The sequence below is a fragment of the Lissotriton vulgaris genome, chromosome 6 (genome assembly GCF_964263255.1).
Source record: "Lissotriton vulgaris chromosome 6, aLisVul1.2, whole genome shotgun sequence".
In the NCBI taxonomy this organism is placed as follows: Eukaryota; Metazoa; Chordata; class Amphibia; order Caudata; family Salamandridae; genus Lissotriton; species Lissotriton vulgaris.
The window spans coordinates 653,737,647-653,756,004 of record NC_141694.1 but is presented as its reverse complement, the minus strand read 5'-3'; the positions used below and the strand labels follow the sequence as shown (position 1 = coordinate 653,756,004).

At 44.5% G+C, this 18,358-nt stretch overlaps 1 protein-coding gene across 1 annotated transcript in view; it reads right to left on the bottom strand.

Annotated features, from left to right (window-relative positions):
- The window catches only part of LOC147707821 (gamma-aminobutyric acid receptor subunit rho-1-like), a 477,030-nt gene that overhangs the window by 18,476 nt on the left and 440,196 nt on the right, over positions 1-18,358 (bottom strand). Inside the window, exon 8 of the mRNA XM_086925248.1 lies at positions 5,168-5,320. Coding sequence (XP_086781374.1) covers positions 5,168-5,320 — 153 coding nt within the window. The remainder of the gene's footprint in view (positions 1-5,167; positions 5,321-18,358) is intronic.

Genomic DNA, 18,358 nt, shown 5'->3' with positions numbered 1-18,358 from the left:
ACAATGAAAAATTATCCTTTCTTCTTGAGAAAACCTTCTAAAAAAGTGTTACTGCGGCCAAAACGCAGTAACATTGATTTTCTGAAGTCAACTCAGTTGCTCTGTAATGTGAATAAATAACACTGTGACTACTTCCACACAAGAACTAAAGGTTTGTTACATAAACTCATTAGTAACACTTAAAATAATTGTTATCAATTATGGAAACAATGGATATTTTTTATCTACCGGGTATATGTGAGATTTACTATATATACGTAGATGTGCTGAGTGGCCCATGCTATTAGCATTGTTGAGTGAGGGGAGGAGGCCTTTCTAACTGTGTCTTTCCCCTTCTTTGTATCAGAGAACTTTAGTTTACCCTGTGGGCTGCCTCAGGGATCTTCTCTCAGCACCAAACTTTTAAATATATATATTTGGATCCCTTATGTGCTCTGATTAGAATAGATCCTATGACTTCTCCTGCACCCGCAGATAAACACCCAGGTTGTTGTTTCCATCTCTTACAATCTGGAAGAAACGGAAAGTTGTTTCTCCACCTACATGTTACCATCTTTGAATGTATGAACCACAGCTTTCTGAAGCTTAATGCTGGAAAAACTGAGATGTTACTTTTACGTCAATAGTCCATAGGGGTTTTCCAAATGGTTTCTGAATACACTTCGTTCCACAACATCTACCACTCTGTGCAAGAAACTTGGGTGTACTGTCTGACAGTGACCTTCCATTTGCATCACGCATTGTTGTGATAGTTTCTAAGAGCTTTGCAAAGCTAGGGGCTATTCACAAAATTCTTTCATACCTGCCAATTTTTGCTCATAAAACCACAGTCCAGGCTCTTATCTTATATGTCCTACACTACTCAAAAGCCCTCTCGCTAGGTTTGCCACCTACATATTGCAAAGGCTCAGAATGGGACAGAATATGGTGGCTTTTATTACTCTAAACCTTTCTAGATGGAATTCAGTGAAGTTGCTTTTTTCTTCTCTTCACTGGCCTCCAGTGCAGCAAAGATGTATCCTTGAGGCTCTCTGCTTAGCTATTAAGGCTATAATAGGCAACGGTTCCATATATCTGTCCATATAGATCTCTATATTCCCATTCATCAGGAGCCAGACTCCTGCAAATCCCCAAATTCAGACGTTACTGCAAAGGAAGACATTCCTTTTTCCACACCGCTAATATTCAAATTCCTTCTTTAGCATTGAGGATGGAGCCTAATTACTTCTCTTGCAGAATGTCTCCACAACTTGGCTGTCTTTACATCCATAATGTACTTTTTTTGATGAGCCTTCAACAGCTACAATGCACCCTCCTGACGAGCTTATTCTAGCACCAGGACACCTCTTGCTTGGGATAACTGTGTGGTTTAGAAATATTATTCATTCATTACTGACTTCTATTGACTTCATATTGTCGAAGAAAGACCATACCAAACCTTGCTCTTGCACAGAACAGACTGGTGAAAAAGAGGCTCAACTGCACAATTACATACAGCTGCAACCGTTAAAGACGGGCTACCAGAGGCCTCTCTTTACATTCAAATAGTCTATGTTGTATTTGTTTGGCCTTCTGGGCACTCTATTATTAATAACATCTTATGCACATTAGCTGATACCAGAACAAGAAATCTGGTATTTTATATCATAGTGGGTTTATGCGGCCCTTGTTCTTCTTGGAAATCAATGGTAGATAAACACATTACAGTGATACAATTATTTAGGTCTTTGGGGTCTGTTGAACCTCCATACTACAAAAAACACTTACTATGAATAGGGACTGAAAATCAAAGTCAGCCCTGGCAAAAATATTAAACCCAGCCTCAGAGGAGGAGGGGGCCCCAACTTGAAAGGGGCTAAGAGGCTTTGTTGAGCTGTGGCATCTCACCCTCCCCTGAAAGCAGCTCCCTAGCCTGGGTTCCAGCCGGGAAATGCTAGAAGGCCATACTGGCCCTGATTGACGAACAGAATAATATTGCTGATCTGTGACATTGAGGGGAAAGACTTTAGAAATCGATGCCAGACACAAATTGCTGTAAATCAAAGGGTATATCTATAATGTTTTTATTGATGGATGCTGTAGTGTGTCAAGGCCCGGACTGGCCGTAGCAGGCATCGGGCATCTTCCTAGGAGGCTGGAAGGGTGGGGGCTGGTTTTGGAGCGGTAGGGGCAGTTTTTGCAGCGATGCTGCAATATCTTCCCCCAGTAACAAAAGAAGCAGTGCTGGGATCCGGTTTTATTAAGCAGCAGTAGTTCACGCTTGCATCCCTGTCCCCCCCTAACTCCCCTCCCAGTTGGGGGCTGGACCGACCAAATTGCCTGCCTGCTTTGGGTTCCCATTCCGGCCCTGAGTGTGTCATACAATATGCACACAATCATCCTGTTGCCGGGCGCGGCTTCAGGAAGCTTTATGAGGTGAGAGCCTGAGGCATGCATGAACGCCCGTCTGTCACTCCCAACACAGTGAGACTGTGTTTTCCTTACCAGGAAGGACACAAGGTACACTCAGCTCTGATTCTACTGCACACCACTAAAGATGCTACCCTTGTGGAATTTGGAGGAGTTCTTCTGTTGGAATGGCTGATTCTGGTTGGCTTTGAGTGTTTCTAATGACTACTAGATATTGTTTTGGTTCTTGTTTCATAGGTATGAGAAGTTTGATGGTGCTTTCATGCTGCTTTTTACTATATTCTTAATTGTTTTTGTGAATTTAGTTAATAAAGAGTTTCTTGCTACCAAAGCAGCCTGTAGCACCCTTCCCACCAGCCAAAATTGTGCAGAAACAATTGGGCTGCTAACTGAAAGCAGCCGCACTTTCATTGAGAAGAGACATGGCTGTGTTGTCTACTAAGGTGGGCAGGGCATGGGTTGCAAACAGGGAGAGGGGCTCTGTGACCCTTTGATCCAACATCTGGGTGCAGGAGTTTCTTGGTTACCTTATTTAAAAAGGGTTTTAGGAATGATCTCCCAATAATTATTTGTATGAGAGACTGTTTGTTAAACATCTTCTCACCATAGATATGCTTGAAACACAATACAAACATTCTTAAATTGGTCACAAATGAGATTCAGAAGGGGGCATGAAATCAGTAATAAATACTCACATCGAAAACTATTGCCACTGAGCCCCTGGGTAACAAATATATAATGATTTATTGCTGCATCACCGAATATTAGCGCTCTTTTGATAAATCGATAAATCTGACAGATAGAAATTGTGGAATAAATTGCCGACTAATAATATTGATCCTAATCTTTTGATATTAATCGAGAAACCTCATGATGAGGCTTCTGTGAGGATACAGTCGACAGATCATGGTGTCTTATCCCCAGAATAGTCCATCCAGGAATTAACTTCACCAGGACTGCATAATAGCCCTAAGTTTATGAATTTGTATCTATGCATCTACAGCGAAATTTAGACCTGCGCAGGAAAGCCTTTACAATGGTAAGTAAAGAAATGCGACTCTTTGCGTTGGGCAAATGCCCATGAAAATCTTTAGTAGATTTGAGGCTTGGTGTGACAAGAGTCTGTTAAAACTCACAAGAGAAATAAATAAAAACAGTATTGACACAAAGAGACGTTTAAACTGCCAGATCTCTGTAATACATGTTATAAATCTGCTTATCTTCAAGAGCTCTTGACAAGAGCTGCTGGCCATCCATCAAAGACTGACATTAGCACATACTTCTCAGATGCATTTGTTTTAAATCTACATAGCTCACTAATCAAATTATTCAATTCTGTAGCTTAGATCTTAAAGTGGCATCTATAAAGATTTATCTATCGGCCCAATAAAAAAATGAATTGCAAATCTATACATTGTAGACTAATGCCTAACAATGCAGGTGTTAATGCATTTTCAGAGATGCACAGAATATCTCTGCAAATTGGTGAACAAACCACTAATGAACAAGTAATGGAAGTATGAAAGGACAAATTATTTCAATATTTTAGTTTTTCTCAGCAGGATAGAAAATGCACCCCAGCACGAATAAAAACCCTGGGGTTACATCCATGCGTTTGCCATGCTGGAAAGGGTGGACAGGAACTGCTATTTGGAGGAGTACATTTTCAGCGACCACCAAAACAAATTTACAACTTTGTAGGCATTCACAGGCTCTTGACTGGAACTCTTCCCAAGAAGACCTACTCCCCACCCCCTCGCCGATCAAAGATTGACTCCACTGGACAACCTGCAGAACTCTCAGTTGCGAATAAACACCACTTGTGTGTGGAAATACCTGCTGATTCTGATTTTGTGAATTAACCTCTGTAAATTTCCACCCACATATCACAATCAGCAACTTCCATGCACAAAAAAAGGTTTCAGGAGTTAGGCCCTCAGAGACTAATGCAGTATAGTCCCTGGGTACAGAGCTTTCTATGATAAGCCTCTTGCCACAAAGTTTTGAGTTACTTTTGATTTCAGAAGGGAAGACCAAAAAATAGGGCTAAACCTATGTTTGGATTATGACAAATAAGATTGCTCAGAATAGCGGTTAATTTGTAAAAAAATAAGTGCCGGGGCTCTCGTCAGGAAGCAGTTTGCACCAGCCCAGTTCTCCATCGCCTAAAACAGAACCAATTACTAACCATGAAAGTGGGGAGAGAATGTGGCTAATGGCCAGAACTGCCGACTTCAGAGCTGGGAAACTAGGTTTGAGTCTCAGTGTTGGAATAACATCCTGTGATTCTGGGCAAATCGCTTAATCTTTTTGTACCTACCATAAATGAATGTGTCCTTAATCTGTGCACATGAAAAGTGCCATTGGTGATGAATAAGCGCCAGTGCTGAGCATCGGAAATCACAGGCTCAAATTGAGCACTGGTGAAGTGTGATGCCTGACCGGATTTTAATGTTTTATTTATATTTCCACTCATGTATGATCTCAACCAGCATTGGGCCCAAGAGCAGAATCGTACATTTCTAAAGAAATATTGCGTAAGACCCAGGAACACTTCTGTCTTATGTGTAAAAAGAATTTCATACCTAAATTCTCAACCAATGGCCACTTACTGCTCATCATCAAGTGTCAGCTCATACTGTATATATATGGACCACATCACATTTGGGAAGTCCTTTAGAGTTATCTTTTTCAGACTGACATGACCAATAGGGATTTCTAAACATTTCACATATTTTACAGACACATGTGCTCTTACCCAGAGGAACCCTGGCTGGCACAGCCCTACGATCAATCCAGAAGGACACCCAAGACAGCATGACCATCAAGGTCGCAGGAAAGTAGGTCTGGAGCAGGAAGAAGAAGATATGACGACGCAGTGTGAAGTTGATATACAGACGGTTGTACCATCCTATATGGGTTGAAGAAAAAACAGAAGAAAGTCTTAGAGCAAAAATGGCAATTTTAAGAAAACATCTTTAAAATATGTTACAAACCCAGTCTATTTTTTGCTTCTCCGACCACAAACGCACAACTGATGTGTAATTTTCTGGATAAGGAAATCAGCAAATTAAGCAAAAATTCAGATGAATATTGGTAAATATAAGCATCCATCTCAATCCACCTTGTTCTCTTGAGATACTCTGGTGCAAGACAACTTATGCCCCTGATTCACAAAGGTAAACTCACACGTTTGTGTAACTTTATGCTATTCACAAAGGCATTTTACTAGTAGTATCTTTACGACTGCCGGATCTCCGCAAAAAAAATGTAGGACTCTTCTATCTTTTATGTACAGAGTCTCTGCAGTTGTAAAGATACTACTAGTAAGAAACCTTTATGGATAGCAAACCATCCTAACCTTACATAAAAGTCTATGTTTACCTTTGTGAATCAGGCCCCTTGTGTTTAAAAATATATGTATCCTCATAATCATTTACTTGGTCTGCTTTTTTAAGCCTGAAGGGTGGTTTCCAGAGTGGTTATACTGAGCAGGCAATTACTCTCCCCTGTATTTTCACTGATTTCATAGAAAGGCATTTTATTTATTGTTATCGCATAAGGGCGATTTGGACAACCAGTACATTTTCAAAAATGACTCATCTGTTATGGGTGTTTTGCATCAAAGCGATCAGCATTTCGACTGTTGTGTTAGGCCAAGTGCTTTGTTATTAGGAACACTGGACTACCTACCTGCAACTATATCCTCATGTGGGTCAAGGGGGATAAAAACCCTGGCATTATGAGTGTGCTCAGTACAGACAAGGGGGCAGATTCACAGAACTAATCTTAGATAAAATCCTAAACTTACTACTTTTAGTATTCACAGAAGGCATTTAGTAGTCGTAAAGTTAGGGCTCATAACTTTACTACTACTAAACTGAGACAAAATCCTAACTTTACGACTTTCGGTATTCACAAAAGGCATTTAGTAGTACTAAAGTTAGGAGTCCTAACTTTACTACTACTAAATGCCTTCTGTGAATTCCAAAAGTAGTAAGTTGAGGGGGTGCCATTGTTAAACAATTTGCAAAATACAGTGTGGATCAAGTAACCATGGTTATAAAACATGGTCCTGAAGAAAGCCCAGTAACTGTACACATAAGGGCTGAAACATGTCGACCCCACCTTAAGTGGAAATAACCAATACATTAATTGGCACATTTCCCTACACATATTTTAAACTTGTCAGGCTGACCACTGAATAAATTTTTCTTTCGGGTACAGCTCTTTGACAATTTTTATATCACATATTTTTTCACATCACTGTCACAAAAAATCCAGCTCCGCAGTAATCTGGCGTTGTAGCACACCAGTGAGGCACTCGGCTTCTCCTGGTGGGCCTGATGATGAAGCATGTCACCACCCAGGGTGGTGAGTGAGGGCTTCTAATAAATCCTAAATGATTTCCAATGTGAATCCGACAGGAAGATCTTCATCTCTGATTTTGTGCTAATTTTCTTTATAATTTTTGACACTCTCTTGTTGTTTAAATGAGATTGCCTGGGGGACCGAGGGTGCCCCTTTTTCCCTCTCTCTCATATTGTTACTACTATAAATATAAATACACTATGGCTGCTTCTTTACATCTCACAATGAGACTCAGATTTGGGATGACAGTAACAAAGCACATCCCAGCAGATCTCTGTACTACTCTCTCCCTACAACTATGCAGCTCAGACCCACAACTACATGAAAAATTACCGATTGGGCAGCACAGTGCTGTAACCAGAAAGGCAGACTATAACCGTAAGAAATACTACAAATGGCCCTACAGAGCTGTTCAAAGCTGCCAGAGTACTGACGAACCATAAAATGCCCATGTGCCTCTCACACATCATCCATCTCACTGCTACACGCTGCATCCCATAAACGATAACCACCCCTAATGGTCTTCACGCATGACATGTAAGCACTTCCCATATAGATTCATAAAACAAAGACCATATCCTTCAAACCACAAACCTCCCTATATGGCATTGCCTGCTGCCCCTGTAAGTAATCACTTCAGTGCCACAGAAAGGGGTAGGAAGCGCTATACAAATGCTGAAATACAATACAATATCTATCACATATGCATCACCAAGATTTGTTTTGATCCTGTTGGATTCTTTGTAGCCGTCACACTTCAGAATGACAAAAGAAAATGTGCAGTATTTGTTTTCACAGTTCTTGCATGCAGGGCAACTGGAACTATGTGATTCAGCAGCTGTGTATTTTTTCGCATGATTATGGATTTTCTGCATTTGCCCATAATCCATCATCTGCTGCATAATCTGCAGATTTTAACCCAAAAAATGGTTCTAGATTAAACAAATCAAAAGTTGCTAAAAATGCTGCGTCATGTGCTGCTCCACAGTAGAAGGTCAGTCGCAAAGGTTGGCTGGTCACCTTTCAGGCACTTACAGCTGTATTTGGATTTGAAACTGGTCCTAACTAAGTGAAACCTTTGCCCAGACAGTTCTAACAAGTAAAAATGGCAAATTAATGAAATACAACTATCACAACATGTACCGCATTAAGCCATATAATTTGTGTTTTCGCTTGCCACATAATTCATTCAACTTTGCCATAAAATTATATAATTTGGGCCACCCAGCCACATAATTCCAGTGGCCCGCCTGTACCTTTACGAGATTTTCACATAGTTCACTTTCCAAAATCCTCTCACTTTGCAGTCAGAGAAAGAAAATAAAACATCATCTCCACATTAAAAGAGCAAACAGCTATTTGTCAATAAACATAGTCTGACATTTTACCTCTGTTTTTGAACATGCAGTGAATGTATCAAGATAATAAAAGCATTTTATTGCTAATTCACCTTCTGAACGCCAGTGTGTTTTTTCAATTAGACGGTATGCATTCAAATGGGAATGCAGTTTGTTAAGATAAAAGTATTTTAAACTGAGTTTTCCATAAATAGTGTGCCAGCTGCCTCCTTCATTTGGGGGGTGGGGGGGAATAATAGGGGCTGGCCCAGCATTCAAATGCCCTCTGTGGCTACGACCCTGTCTCTATCTCACATTTGTTAACTTAAAAGGTCTTCTAAGGCAGTTGACACAGCCTCCATTTTTTTGGGAGATGTGTTTGATAATATCTGATCCCTGCGTATATGCAAAGGGTGGTGAGCTATGATCTATCTATTACTCTTTATGGATGATAACATTATTAAGATTCAGTCTGAACTTGTCATACATGGAATGCTAAAGAGCTTCAGTGGTTTCTGTAAATAAACCTTTTTAAGCAACAAGTCTAAAACTAAGCCAATAATCCCAGAGAGCATTTTATCATTTAACAAATAGGTTTTCCGTAAGTCTTCTTGAGTTACATCATTGCTTAGCCTGCCTTAGGATTTTACTTTCTCTTCTGTCCTAGTTGGAGAAATATATACGCTTTTCCTCTCAACAGGTGAGAGGATTCATTTCTTTGCTTGAGACATAGGGGATCGTTTACAGACATACTGACCTGGCAATTCAAAGTTACAAGGCACAGGATTTTTTTGACAGTCTTTGATGCAGAGATTTAGAGAGTATGCCTCTTTTTCTTTTTGAAAAGTCAGAAGGAGCCTCCCCGCCGAAAAACAACCTCCTCCTGCATCCCAATCAGGGAAGAGTTAGGTATTAATTCCAAAGTGGATGGACTTGTTCTCCAGTCTCTCTTATGATTCTCCAGACTGTGGTGTAACCCACAGGAGAACGATTTATTGCCACCATTAAAGATCTATCTAGAAACCATTACTGGACAAACCCCTGAAGATGCCCATGCAAGAATCACATTAATCGACACAACAATAGTAATAGTGTTTAAAAGTGATTAGTTTTAATGACTCGCTAGTTGAAGTGTGAAACTGCAACCTTTTAAGTGAATTCAGAAAAACACTTGCAGTTGAGCATATGTTTAATAGGTTATATTTTGCCGTAGACTGAGGCTATAGGACCCAACCGTGGAGCTTGAGACCTTTTACTCCTGATGTCCCGGGGCCGACCTACTATGGAGTCCACTCAACTGGATCAAGTACCCTTTCTGCACTTGACTCTCAGTTGTAGCAGTGGTTGAGCAATCAAGGCTCCTTTGGGGGGATGTAGATACAGGTCAGTGTTGACGACTCATTACCCAAAAGGCAAATAGTACAATAACACTAAATCAATGTCCAGCCAAATACGTGCTTTTATAAAAAAAAAAGTAGTATTTTATTTTAAATTCTACACATGCAAAGGAAAACAACAATCAGAAGCAACAATACAATACCCCTTGAGGTCAAGGCTCTAGTAGTTGTCAGACAAATCCCTGTCCCACCCTCCTTCTTGTAATGTGTCCTAGGTTATTTCCCATTCACTGGTGGCCACATCAGGGAATGCAAACTATTGGGCCATACTCAAGGGCTCTACCCTCTGATCATTTAGGAACTTAGTCAGCAGTGTTTATAGTGCCACAGCACTACTAGGAGCAAAACCCTGGGGCCCCAAATGCCTATCTTCAGTCTTACCTGTTCTGGCAATATGGCAGTGCTAAGCGATGCAGCGAGTGCCCTCTCCTTGGGCGCTCCAAAGTCCGGATTGTTTATAGCTAAACTGGGACACTTGAGATGGAAGCAGCATCACTCTGCTTCTCCTGTTGAGCAGCGCTGCTGGTCAGGTTCCAGTGTTCAGAACTGGTCCGCTCAGCAGACAAAAAAGGTAAGGTACTCTTAACACTAGCATGTGGGGGTAGTGTTGATATTATCCTCAGGTTTCTGACCCCTACCAGAGCTCAAACGAGGGTGTGACGCCCTCAGCGGCATCTCAGCAAACCTAGTGGGCTTCGTCAGGAGTAGATAACGTCATGCAGGCTCGAGCTGCTGGTCACAGCAGTTTTCAATCTTGTGCAACAACCTAAATTCCAGGCCAAAGTGGTACTGGCAGCCCCTCCTGGCATACAGAGTTGCTGTGGTACTTTTTATCAGGGCGCAGACTCTTCTTAGTTGATCGCCCTGCCTACGGCGGCCCCTCCTGGCATAGTGGGTTCCCTGATTTTGGCAATCACAAGTCTTCCACACCTGGCCCCAGTTCACAGGTGACCCGTCTGGCATACAGGTGAACACCGTGGCTTGGTGCTTCCCACCCAGTACTTCCACTATGGCTCAGAATAACAAGCCCCTTATACGGCATAGCTAGATGGCAGAGCTGATGCTACATAGGGCAACAGCCTGATCGGTTCACAGTCTCTCACCTCGCTCAGGGCATTCTCTTGCATGGCTCCCCACTGGACCTCGCTCTCGCCAGGGCACACTGGTCCTGGCAAGCAGGCAGGCGATGATGCTCCAGGCTGCAGGGCAGGTGATTTTGGTGTACTGAGTGATGTCTCCTCACCCAGCAGCGAGACAAGCAGGCCTTTGCCCCTGCTCCCGATCATGGGCATAAGTTTTTCAGAGCTTCCTCTTATCACAACCCATCTGGCTGCTTGGCAGATGACAAGTTTTTAGGGACTGAACCTCCCCTTCTTATAATCCATTTCCAGACACCAATTGTAATTTAGGGTCTGGGTCATTGAAGTTTTATGTTGGGGTTCTGATTATTTTGGCATGTGTACTTTTCATCTTCCTTAAAGAAAAAGTCTGTCACAGCAGGCACGACTCCAAAGGTGATTGTCCACAACACAAATAATGGGAGTGGAAAGAGTTTACACTTGGATGGCAGCCACAGCGATATGTAAGTAAGTAAGTAAGTAAATATTTTATTGTTTGGTTAATAAAAGCCTTTACAATTTTCCACATAAAAAAGAACATAGCAGCAAAATTCATAGTTAAAAAGTCAAACAGCATGCCATAAAACATTCAGTTCTTGTGTTAAAATGGTTGCAGCAGTAATCAGTAATACATTTCAGGTACAACGACTTTCCAAGAGTTTTACTGATACTATCGCTTATGGTGCCTAAATAAGAATTAAAAAGGGGATAGGAGTCAAGGAAGCATATTCCAATAGTTAAAAAGTCAATATTTGGGTCTCTGTAAGAAGACAACTGTACAATGGTCTATTGCTCTAATAACAGCGGTGATGGTGTGTTACTGTTGAGTGTTATGCTCCAGCATATATTTTCCGGATGGATGTTGACCAGATTATTTGTTGTTCAGTGAAAAGTGGCACTGTGAGAGTCTTTTGGTTGCAGTGATAAAGATTGCTGGTCTCTTGGTGCCAGAGCTTTTTCCCCTGCAGTTTCCATAAACCATACAAAAGCGACATAGTAACTGTACGTCTCCACCTCTGAGGCATGCCATCAATGCTTGTCTGCAGGATCTTATCCCCTTTCTTAAAAAGATGGGCTTCAGTAACAATCTCTGTTCAACTTGTAGTTCTCTGCAGATACACAGTAAGTGTAATACACTCTTCTCGACTTCCCTACATAATTGCCATGTAGTCTGACCCAGAGATCGTTTCCAGGAAGGAAGATGCAGCAAAGTCTCCAGTAAAGGGAGTCTCTTCCTTCCCTCCAGTGTGTCCCCACCCAGCTCACAGGAATGCAGCAATACCCAGATCTGTTTAGGGGTGATTCTATGGCAGGACCGGAGGCTCAGATTATGCTTTCTATTCTTCACTGTTTTATTAAATACAAAACTCACAGCAGCCCAGAAAGCACTTATTCAAAAAATAAACTTAAACACAAGCTCATGAGACATTAGATAAACTACAATTTCCATGAGTCCATCAAACAATCCATAACGTAGTCCTTCCACTCTTTCCATGAAGGCTAGATATGCAGTCCCTCTTTACTGTTCTCCCTCTTTCTTTGCTGCTCACGCAGCCAGTTAAGTGTTCTTTTCGATTCTCCTTACTCTGTTGGGGGGATTTATTGTATGTATTGCTGATGCGTGGGGGTCGGGAGGGGCTCTGATTGTGCTTCTTGTTTTCTCTTTCAGAGCCCCCTGAGTCGTGGGAACGTTCTCGTTCCTGACGCGGCGTTTGTCCCCTACGCGAGTTGCGGTTGGTATACAAGGCAGCTAGAGCTCCGACGTCTCGTTGGTCCGCAGCGCGGTTCGCCTCATAGAGAGGAGCCGCGCTGAGGTTTGCAACAAGCCGGAGTCTTGCCCTTGCCGCCCCACGAACGCCCGGTCCTCCGGGTCTGTATTCCCCCCAGTTGCCTTACGCCCATTGGGTCTGTTCTTGCGGTTTTACCGCGTCAATCGCCTTCGGGCAGTCCAGTGCACTTACGGTGGTTTTTTGCCGGCATTCGCCTCCGGGCAGTTCTGGGGTCTGTGTCAGGCCCAATAAAGAGTGTGTGGTAGCGCGCAGTGGGGCGGTAGACCTGGTCAGCTTTTGAGGGTCAGCGCGCTTGGAGGTTTAAATGCAGCCTGTATTGCCACACGTGTGGCCCCAAGAAATTTACAGTCCTCAGGTCTGTCCATATCATACTCTGACGCCCACCCTGTTGGGTAGTATTGGTAAAGGGAGTTTTGGGTTTCCCTACTGTCTTTGTGAATGGAGCAGGACGGGTTTTATGATGAGGAGCCCCACTCCTATTTGAATGATGACGAATTTTACAACGCTGTGGATAGCTCTATCTATCGCTGCGTCACGGAGGTGGTGGCCCCCATGGAGGAGCGCCTCTCCGCGTGCATTGTTGAGGAGTGCGCCAAATTGGCGCAAGCTCACGCGGGAGTGCCCACAAACCTCCCGGGCCCCTCAGGCGAAGGTCCCCCGGCCCGAAGAAACCTTGCAGGGAGGGGTTGCTGGAGGGGGGTCAGGGGGTGGACAGGGGCGCCTTTGAACGCCTACGGGATGCGTTCTTGGCTAAAGCCACCACTGCCTCCCCTGCCCCGGCCTCGGCCCCCGATCTCTCTGTGGCTTCAGGTACGGCACCTCCATCTCCGGATGGGGACTCCCCCAATACCGACGACGATGAGGAGTCGGTCCGCTCATGGCGGCCTTCGAGCTCTGCCACTGAGTTGCCCAAGGACAGTTCAGGCATGCTGAACCCGGATGAGATTATTCATCCACGATCCGCAGCCTGGGCGCCGGGTGACAAGGTGGCGAAGTTTGTGGCGAGCCGACTGCGTAAGCCATTGGAGAAGGAGGCTAGAGGGTGCCTACGGGATGAATGTCCGAGGCCCACACTGGAGGGCAAGGTGGCCCTTACACCGGAGTTAGATGCCAAAATGGCCACCTTCCTCGCAAAATTTATGAAGGATCCTCGCAAAGGCATTGACCGCTCCTGGCGGTCATGCCAGGATAAGCTATTGGACGCGGTCGGCCCTATTACCAAGATCCTCGATATGGCAGAGGAGGCGAAAGTTACAGGGGCTGCGATTTCCCCAGAAGTCCTCTCCAACTGGGCGCAGCGCGTAGTTATCTTCCTGGGTAACGCCAACTGCGCCCTGTCGACGGAGCGTCGAAGATCCCTTTCAATCAAGTTGGATCCGAAATTGGGGGACTTGGCCTCTTCGGAGGCTGGCGCGGTGGCCCAAGTCGGGCTTTTCGGAGAGCCCTTCATAAAAGAGCTGGGAAAATTTGTGTCCACCTTTACCTCGCTGGACAAAGCTCAATCCAGCATAAAACGGGTCTTCCAACAACGTTTTTCCCAAGGGGCCGGTCGAGGTAGGGGCCAATCAACCGGCAGTGGCGGACAGAATGCCGGCAATAGAGGGCAAGGCTCCGGGCGAGGTCAGTACCAAACCTCAGCCAACTTCACTAATTTTTATCCCACGAGAGGGCAGCGATTTGGTGGTCGAGGATTCCGAAAGAACTCCGGCTCCAATAACTCAAACGGTGAGTGTCATGTCTGTAATCCCTGCAGAACAGGTGCGCATTGGGGGTCGGTTAGCGGCCTTTTACGAGGAGTGGGTAGCGCTTACTGCGGACGCTTGGGTCTTGCAGACAGTGCAAGGTTTCCACATAGAGTTTTACGACCGACCCGTTCAGGTAGGTGCACCGCGGCCTATGGTGTTTTCAGACGCCGATGCACAGTTGATAGATGAAGAGGTCTCGGAGTTGCTTCGCAAGGGAGCCATTCGTCAATCAACTCGGCACCCCTCGGGTTTCCTAAGCAATGTTTTTCTAGTGGACAAGGCCGACGGGGGACGGCGACCGTGATCAACCTCAAGGAGTTCAACGGGTGGTTGGTTTATCGGCACTTCAAAATGGAGGGGATTCACCTCCTCCGGGATGTCCTCCGTCCTCAAGACTGGATGGTGCGCTTGGACCTCAAGGATGCTTACCTTGTGGTTCCCATTCATCCCCCGCACCGCCGTTTTCTACAGTTTTTATGGAGGAATTGCGTGTTCGAGTTCACCGCCCTTCCATTCGGGCTTTCCTCGGCCCCCTGGTGCTTCACAAAAGTGTTGCACCCGGCGGTGGAATACCTGCGAAGTCAGGGTATCCGGATGATTGTCTATTTGGACAACATCCTGTTGATGGCGCAGTGCCCAGAACAGTTGCGTTCTCAACTCCGGCGGACAGTCTGTCTTTTGCGGGGACTGGGCTTTATCATCAACGGCGACAAGTCGGTCTTGATACCGAGTCAGACGATGACTTTCCTGGGGTTTGTCATAGACTCTGTAGGAGCCACTCTCAGCTTGCCGTCCCGAAAGATTGCCAAGATCCGGCATCTCTTGCGACAGACCATTGTGAAGGAGCGGATCTCCTTGCGGCAGATTGTCAGGGTGGTGGGACTTCTCTCCTCTTCCATCCAGGCGATTTTCCCGGGTCCCCTTCACTACAGGGCGCTTCAGCGTCTCAAAGCACAACACCTCCGGAGGGGCATGTCATACGATCAGGTGGTGCCCTTATCGGACGACGTGAAGGAAGAAATGGAGTGGTGGCTATCCCACATGGAGGCATGGAACGGTCGGGCGATCTTCGGGTCAGTTCCGGACCTGATCATAGAATCCGACGCCAGCAGATCGGGTTGGGGTGCTCGCTGCGGAGATTTTTCCACAGGGGGCACCTGGTCATCCGACGAACAGAAGTTGCACATCAATTGTTTGGAGCTTCTGGCGGGGTCCTTCGCAGTACGCTGCTGGACCAGGCAGGTCTGGGCTTCCCAAAATGGAACCCAGGGTCCTCCATACAAGGTACCATTGCAGGCACACTCAACTCAGTGTACATTCAGTGCACACTTTGGGTCCAGCACTGTTACCTGTATGCATTGTACCCTTACATGCACACATGCATTGAGCACCCACTCAATATCGGTGCACTGTTCAGCACTGAAGCTTTTCTATTTTTAACCAGGGTGTGTTATTCACAAAAAAGCAAACTCCCAGTGCACACACTCACTATGTGCTCGTTGCACAACACTTAATCCTTCATATATTGTACTTCACAAAGGCACATATAAACCTAGCAAATGCGGTCCCTGCCCATGCACTGCACAGCACTACATCTCTAACATAATGCATTCCTCTTAGCTATGCATAAACTTGGTATATGTATTATTCACACATGCACTACACCACACTGCTCTATCCCTGTACTTAGGCTTTCCTGTTTTTAGTTTCTAATTCTGATAAATTCTGGCAGGCTTTTTTTCAGTGTTTTCCAGTGATTTCAATACCTCAAAAAACAGTAGTTATCAGTGGTTACACATTTTCACACTATGAAAAACAACAGAAACTGTGTTTTCCTGTGTTTATGGGGCGTTTTGCTTATAATATTGCTTGTTTTCTGCACTGATAGTGCATGGAACATAGACAGTGTATTACAGTGTATATGAGGTCCAAATGCATTTTTACAAATCAATCTTATTATAGTACACAATACAATATTTTTTTTAGTGAGTCTTTGGTCATGCATGCTCTCTCTTTTCTTCCCTTGCAGACTTTTATCTGTGAAAAGCCCATCTCATCATTGGCACTTGAGATGGGCAACGCCAAATAGGCCAGTACACAATTTGCTAACTCTGGCCACTGCCATAGTTTTCCATGCCAATACTGGTGCACCTGCAGATTACAATTCTCTGTGACAGGTTCTGCAACATATGCGTTGAACTGGGTGAATATGCCCTCAGAGGTATTCAAGCAGTCAACAATGAAGCAGTACTTTTCAAAGTCTAGAGAAAAGTCCCCCTTACAGAAGAGATCTAGAACTAGTGCAGAGTACCACAGTGAGGCTATGGTTGGTGAAGGGGCATTTCTATGCATCATTGCAAGCCATTTCTCATGCATTGCAAAATAACGTTTCCTGAATAGCTCCTCAACATTTCTTTGCTTACCAGTGGCAAGCATTCTAACTTGGAACATGTTACAGTGCCAAAGTCACTAAAAGTGTCACCCAGCCTATTCTCAACTAGGAGATCTTGCACATCTACACCAATTACGCGGAATCCTTGGTAGACAAGGGTGTTTTCAGACTCCGGCTTTGTGCTTATGTTCACTACAGCAGGCATGTTCTCCTGTAAAAATCGAGGTATGCAGTAGAGTTTACTTTTTACACATCACTACCAATATGCGAAAATAACAAAAATGTTAATGCATCCTAAAAATGGGAATTGCATTCGCAAACGGCCGAATTGTGCGATTCGCACCGTTTGCGAATGCAATTTCCTTTGATGCATGTGGCTGTTGGTGACAGCACTCTTTTCACATACACCTGTCACTTCACCTTGCAATGAATCTTTAAAGCCCACCTGCTATCAATACTTACTTGCTAGAAAAAAGGGCTGATGTCTCAAAGAGTTTTACTTATTCGCTGTCTGTAGGTAAATGTGATGATTCATGTTGGAAAATATTCTTATGAAACTAGCAATTTTACATATCGGTCAAAAAATCAAATGGCGACCCTTTCATTCCACACAGGTTGTCAAATGGCTCGGCAATAGAAATAACAGCTAAAACAACCGACTTGGGGGGCAGTTTCTAACACAATTGGATACATTGACCACAGAACTGCTTGATTCCATCCTGGGCTGCAGGTGTCATTTGCAATCTATAAAGCCAACACAATGCTATCCATACAAACAGCTGCCCAACCGGAGCATTAATCCCTCACGGAATAACCTAAGGAGAACCATCCGATTATGTAAAATCAACCCCAAAAGCAGAAACTGAAAGGCAGTGAAAGACTCGCAGACAGCACATAAAAAAGTTATTTGGGACCTTAAGATAGCGACCAAGAAAAGGAGTGGCTAAAGATGTTTAGGATGCTTAATGAAAGACTTCTTGCTTGTTTCTGGAATTACGTGAACAAATTAAAATCACCTTGCCTAACGTGAAAACGCAGTTTCTGAATACAAATGGGAGAAACATATAACTGTCCTTTTTCTCCGCTCATCACAAAACAGACAATAAGGGGCCCACCATGCAGCAAACAGGAGACCCACAAAATGTTACCTCATCATCCCAAATTGTTAAGCTAATTAAGGATATGAAAAGCAATGGAGCATCTGGTCCAAACGGTCTCCCAGCCAGCATTTTTTAGTGTGCACCAGAGGACTGGGCTTCTCTTCTGACCCCACTTTTCAACTCAGCCTACAGCTTGGGTCAAATTCCAGAAGCTTGGAGAGGTTCCACCGTATGCACGATATTTAAAAAAGGCGACCCCTTAAAGCCATGGAATTACCACCTAATAGCTTTGCTAAACTTGGAGTCAAAGCTTATGCCTGAATTTTGCTGACAACTCTGGAAAGCTGCGTATTAGAAAACAAGCTGTTCCCCTTTTTAGGTCTCGTAGCGAAAACACAGCGCGTCAGCGCTGTGTCTCGCTAGAGATCTATTGTTAGCGACTGTGCTTCCCAGGAGACAGTCCCGGCCGCGCGCATCCTTGGAGCCGATTTGAAACTGGAACGCGCGCTGTGGCCAGGAGCTGTCTCCTGGGAAGCGCAAGCACCACACACGCATGCGCATACACACACACAAGCGCCCATGCACGCACGCACATACATACATACAGAGACACCCCCCCCTGACACATACACACACGCGCGCGCACACACACAAGTGCACCGAGGCCCCCCCTCCCTCCCCCGCCGTCACCGTCGCACA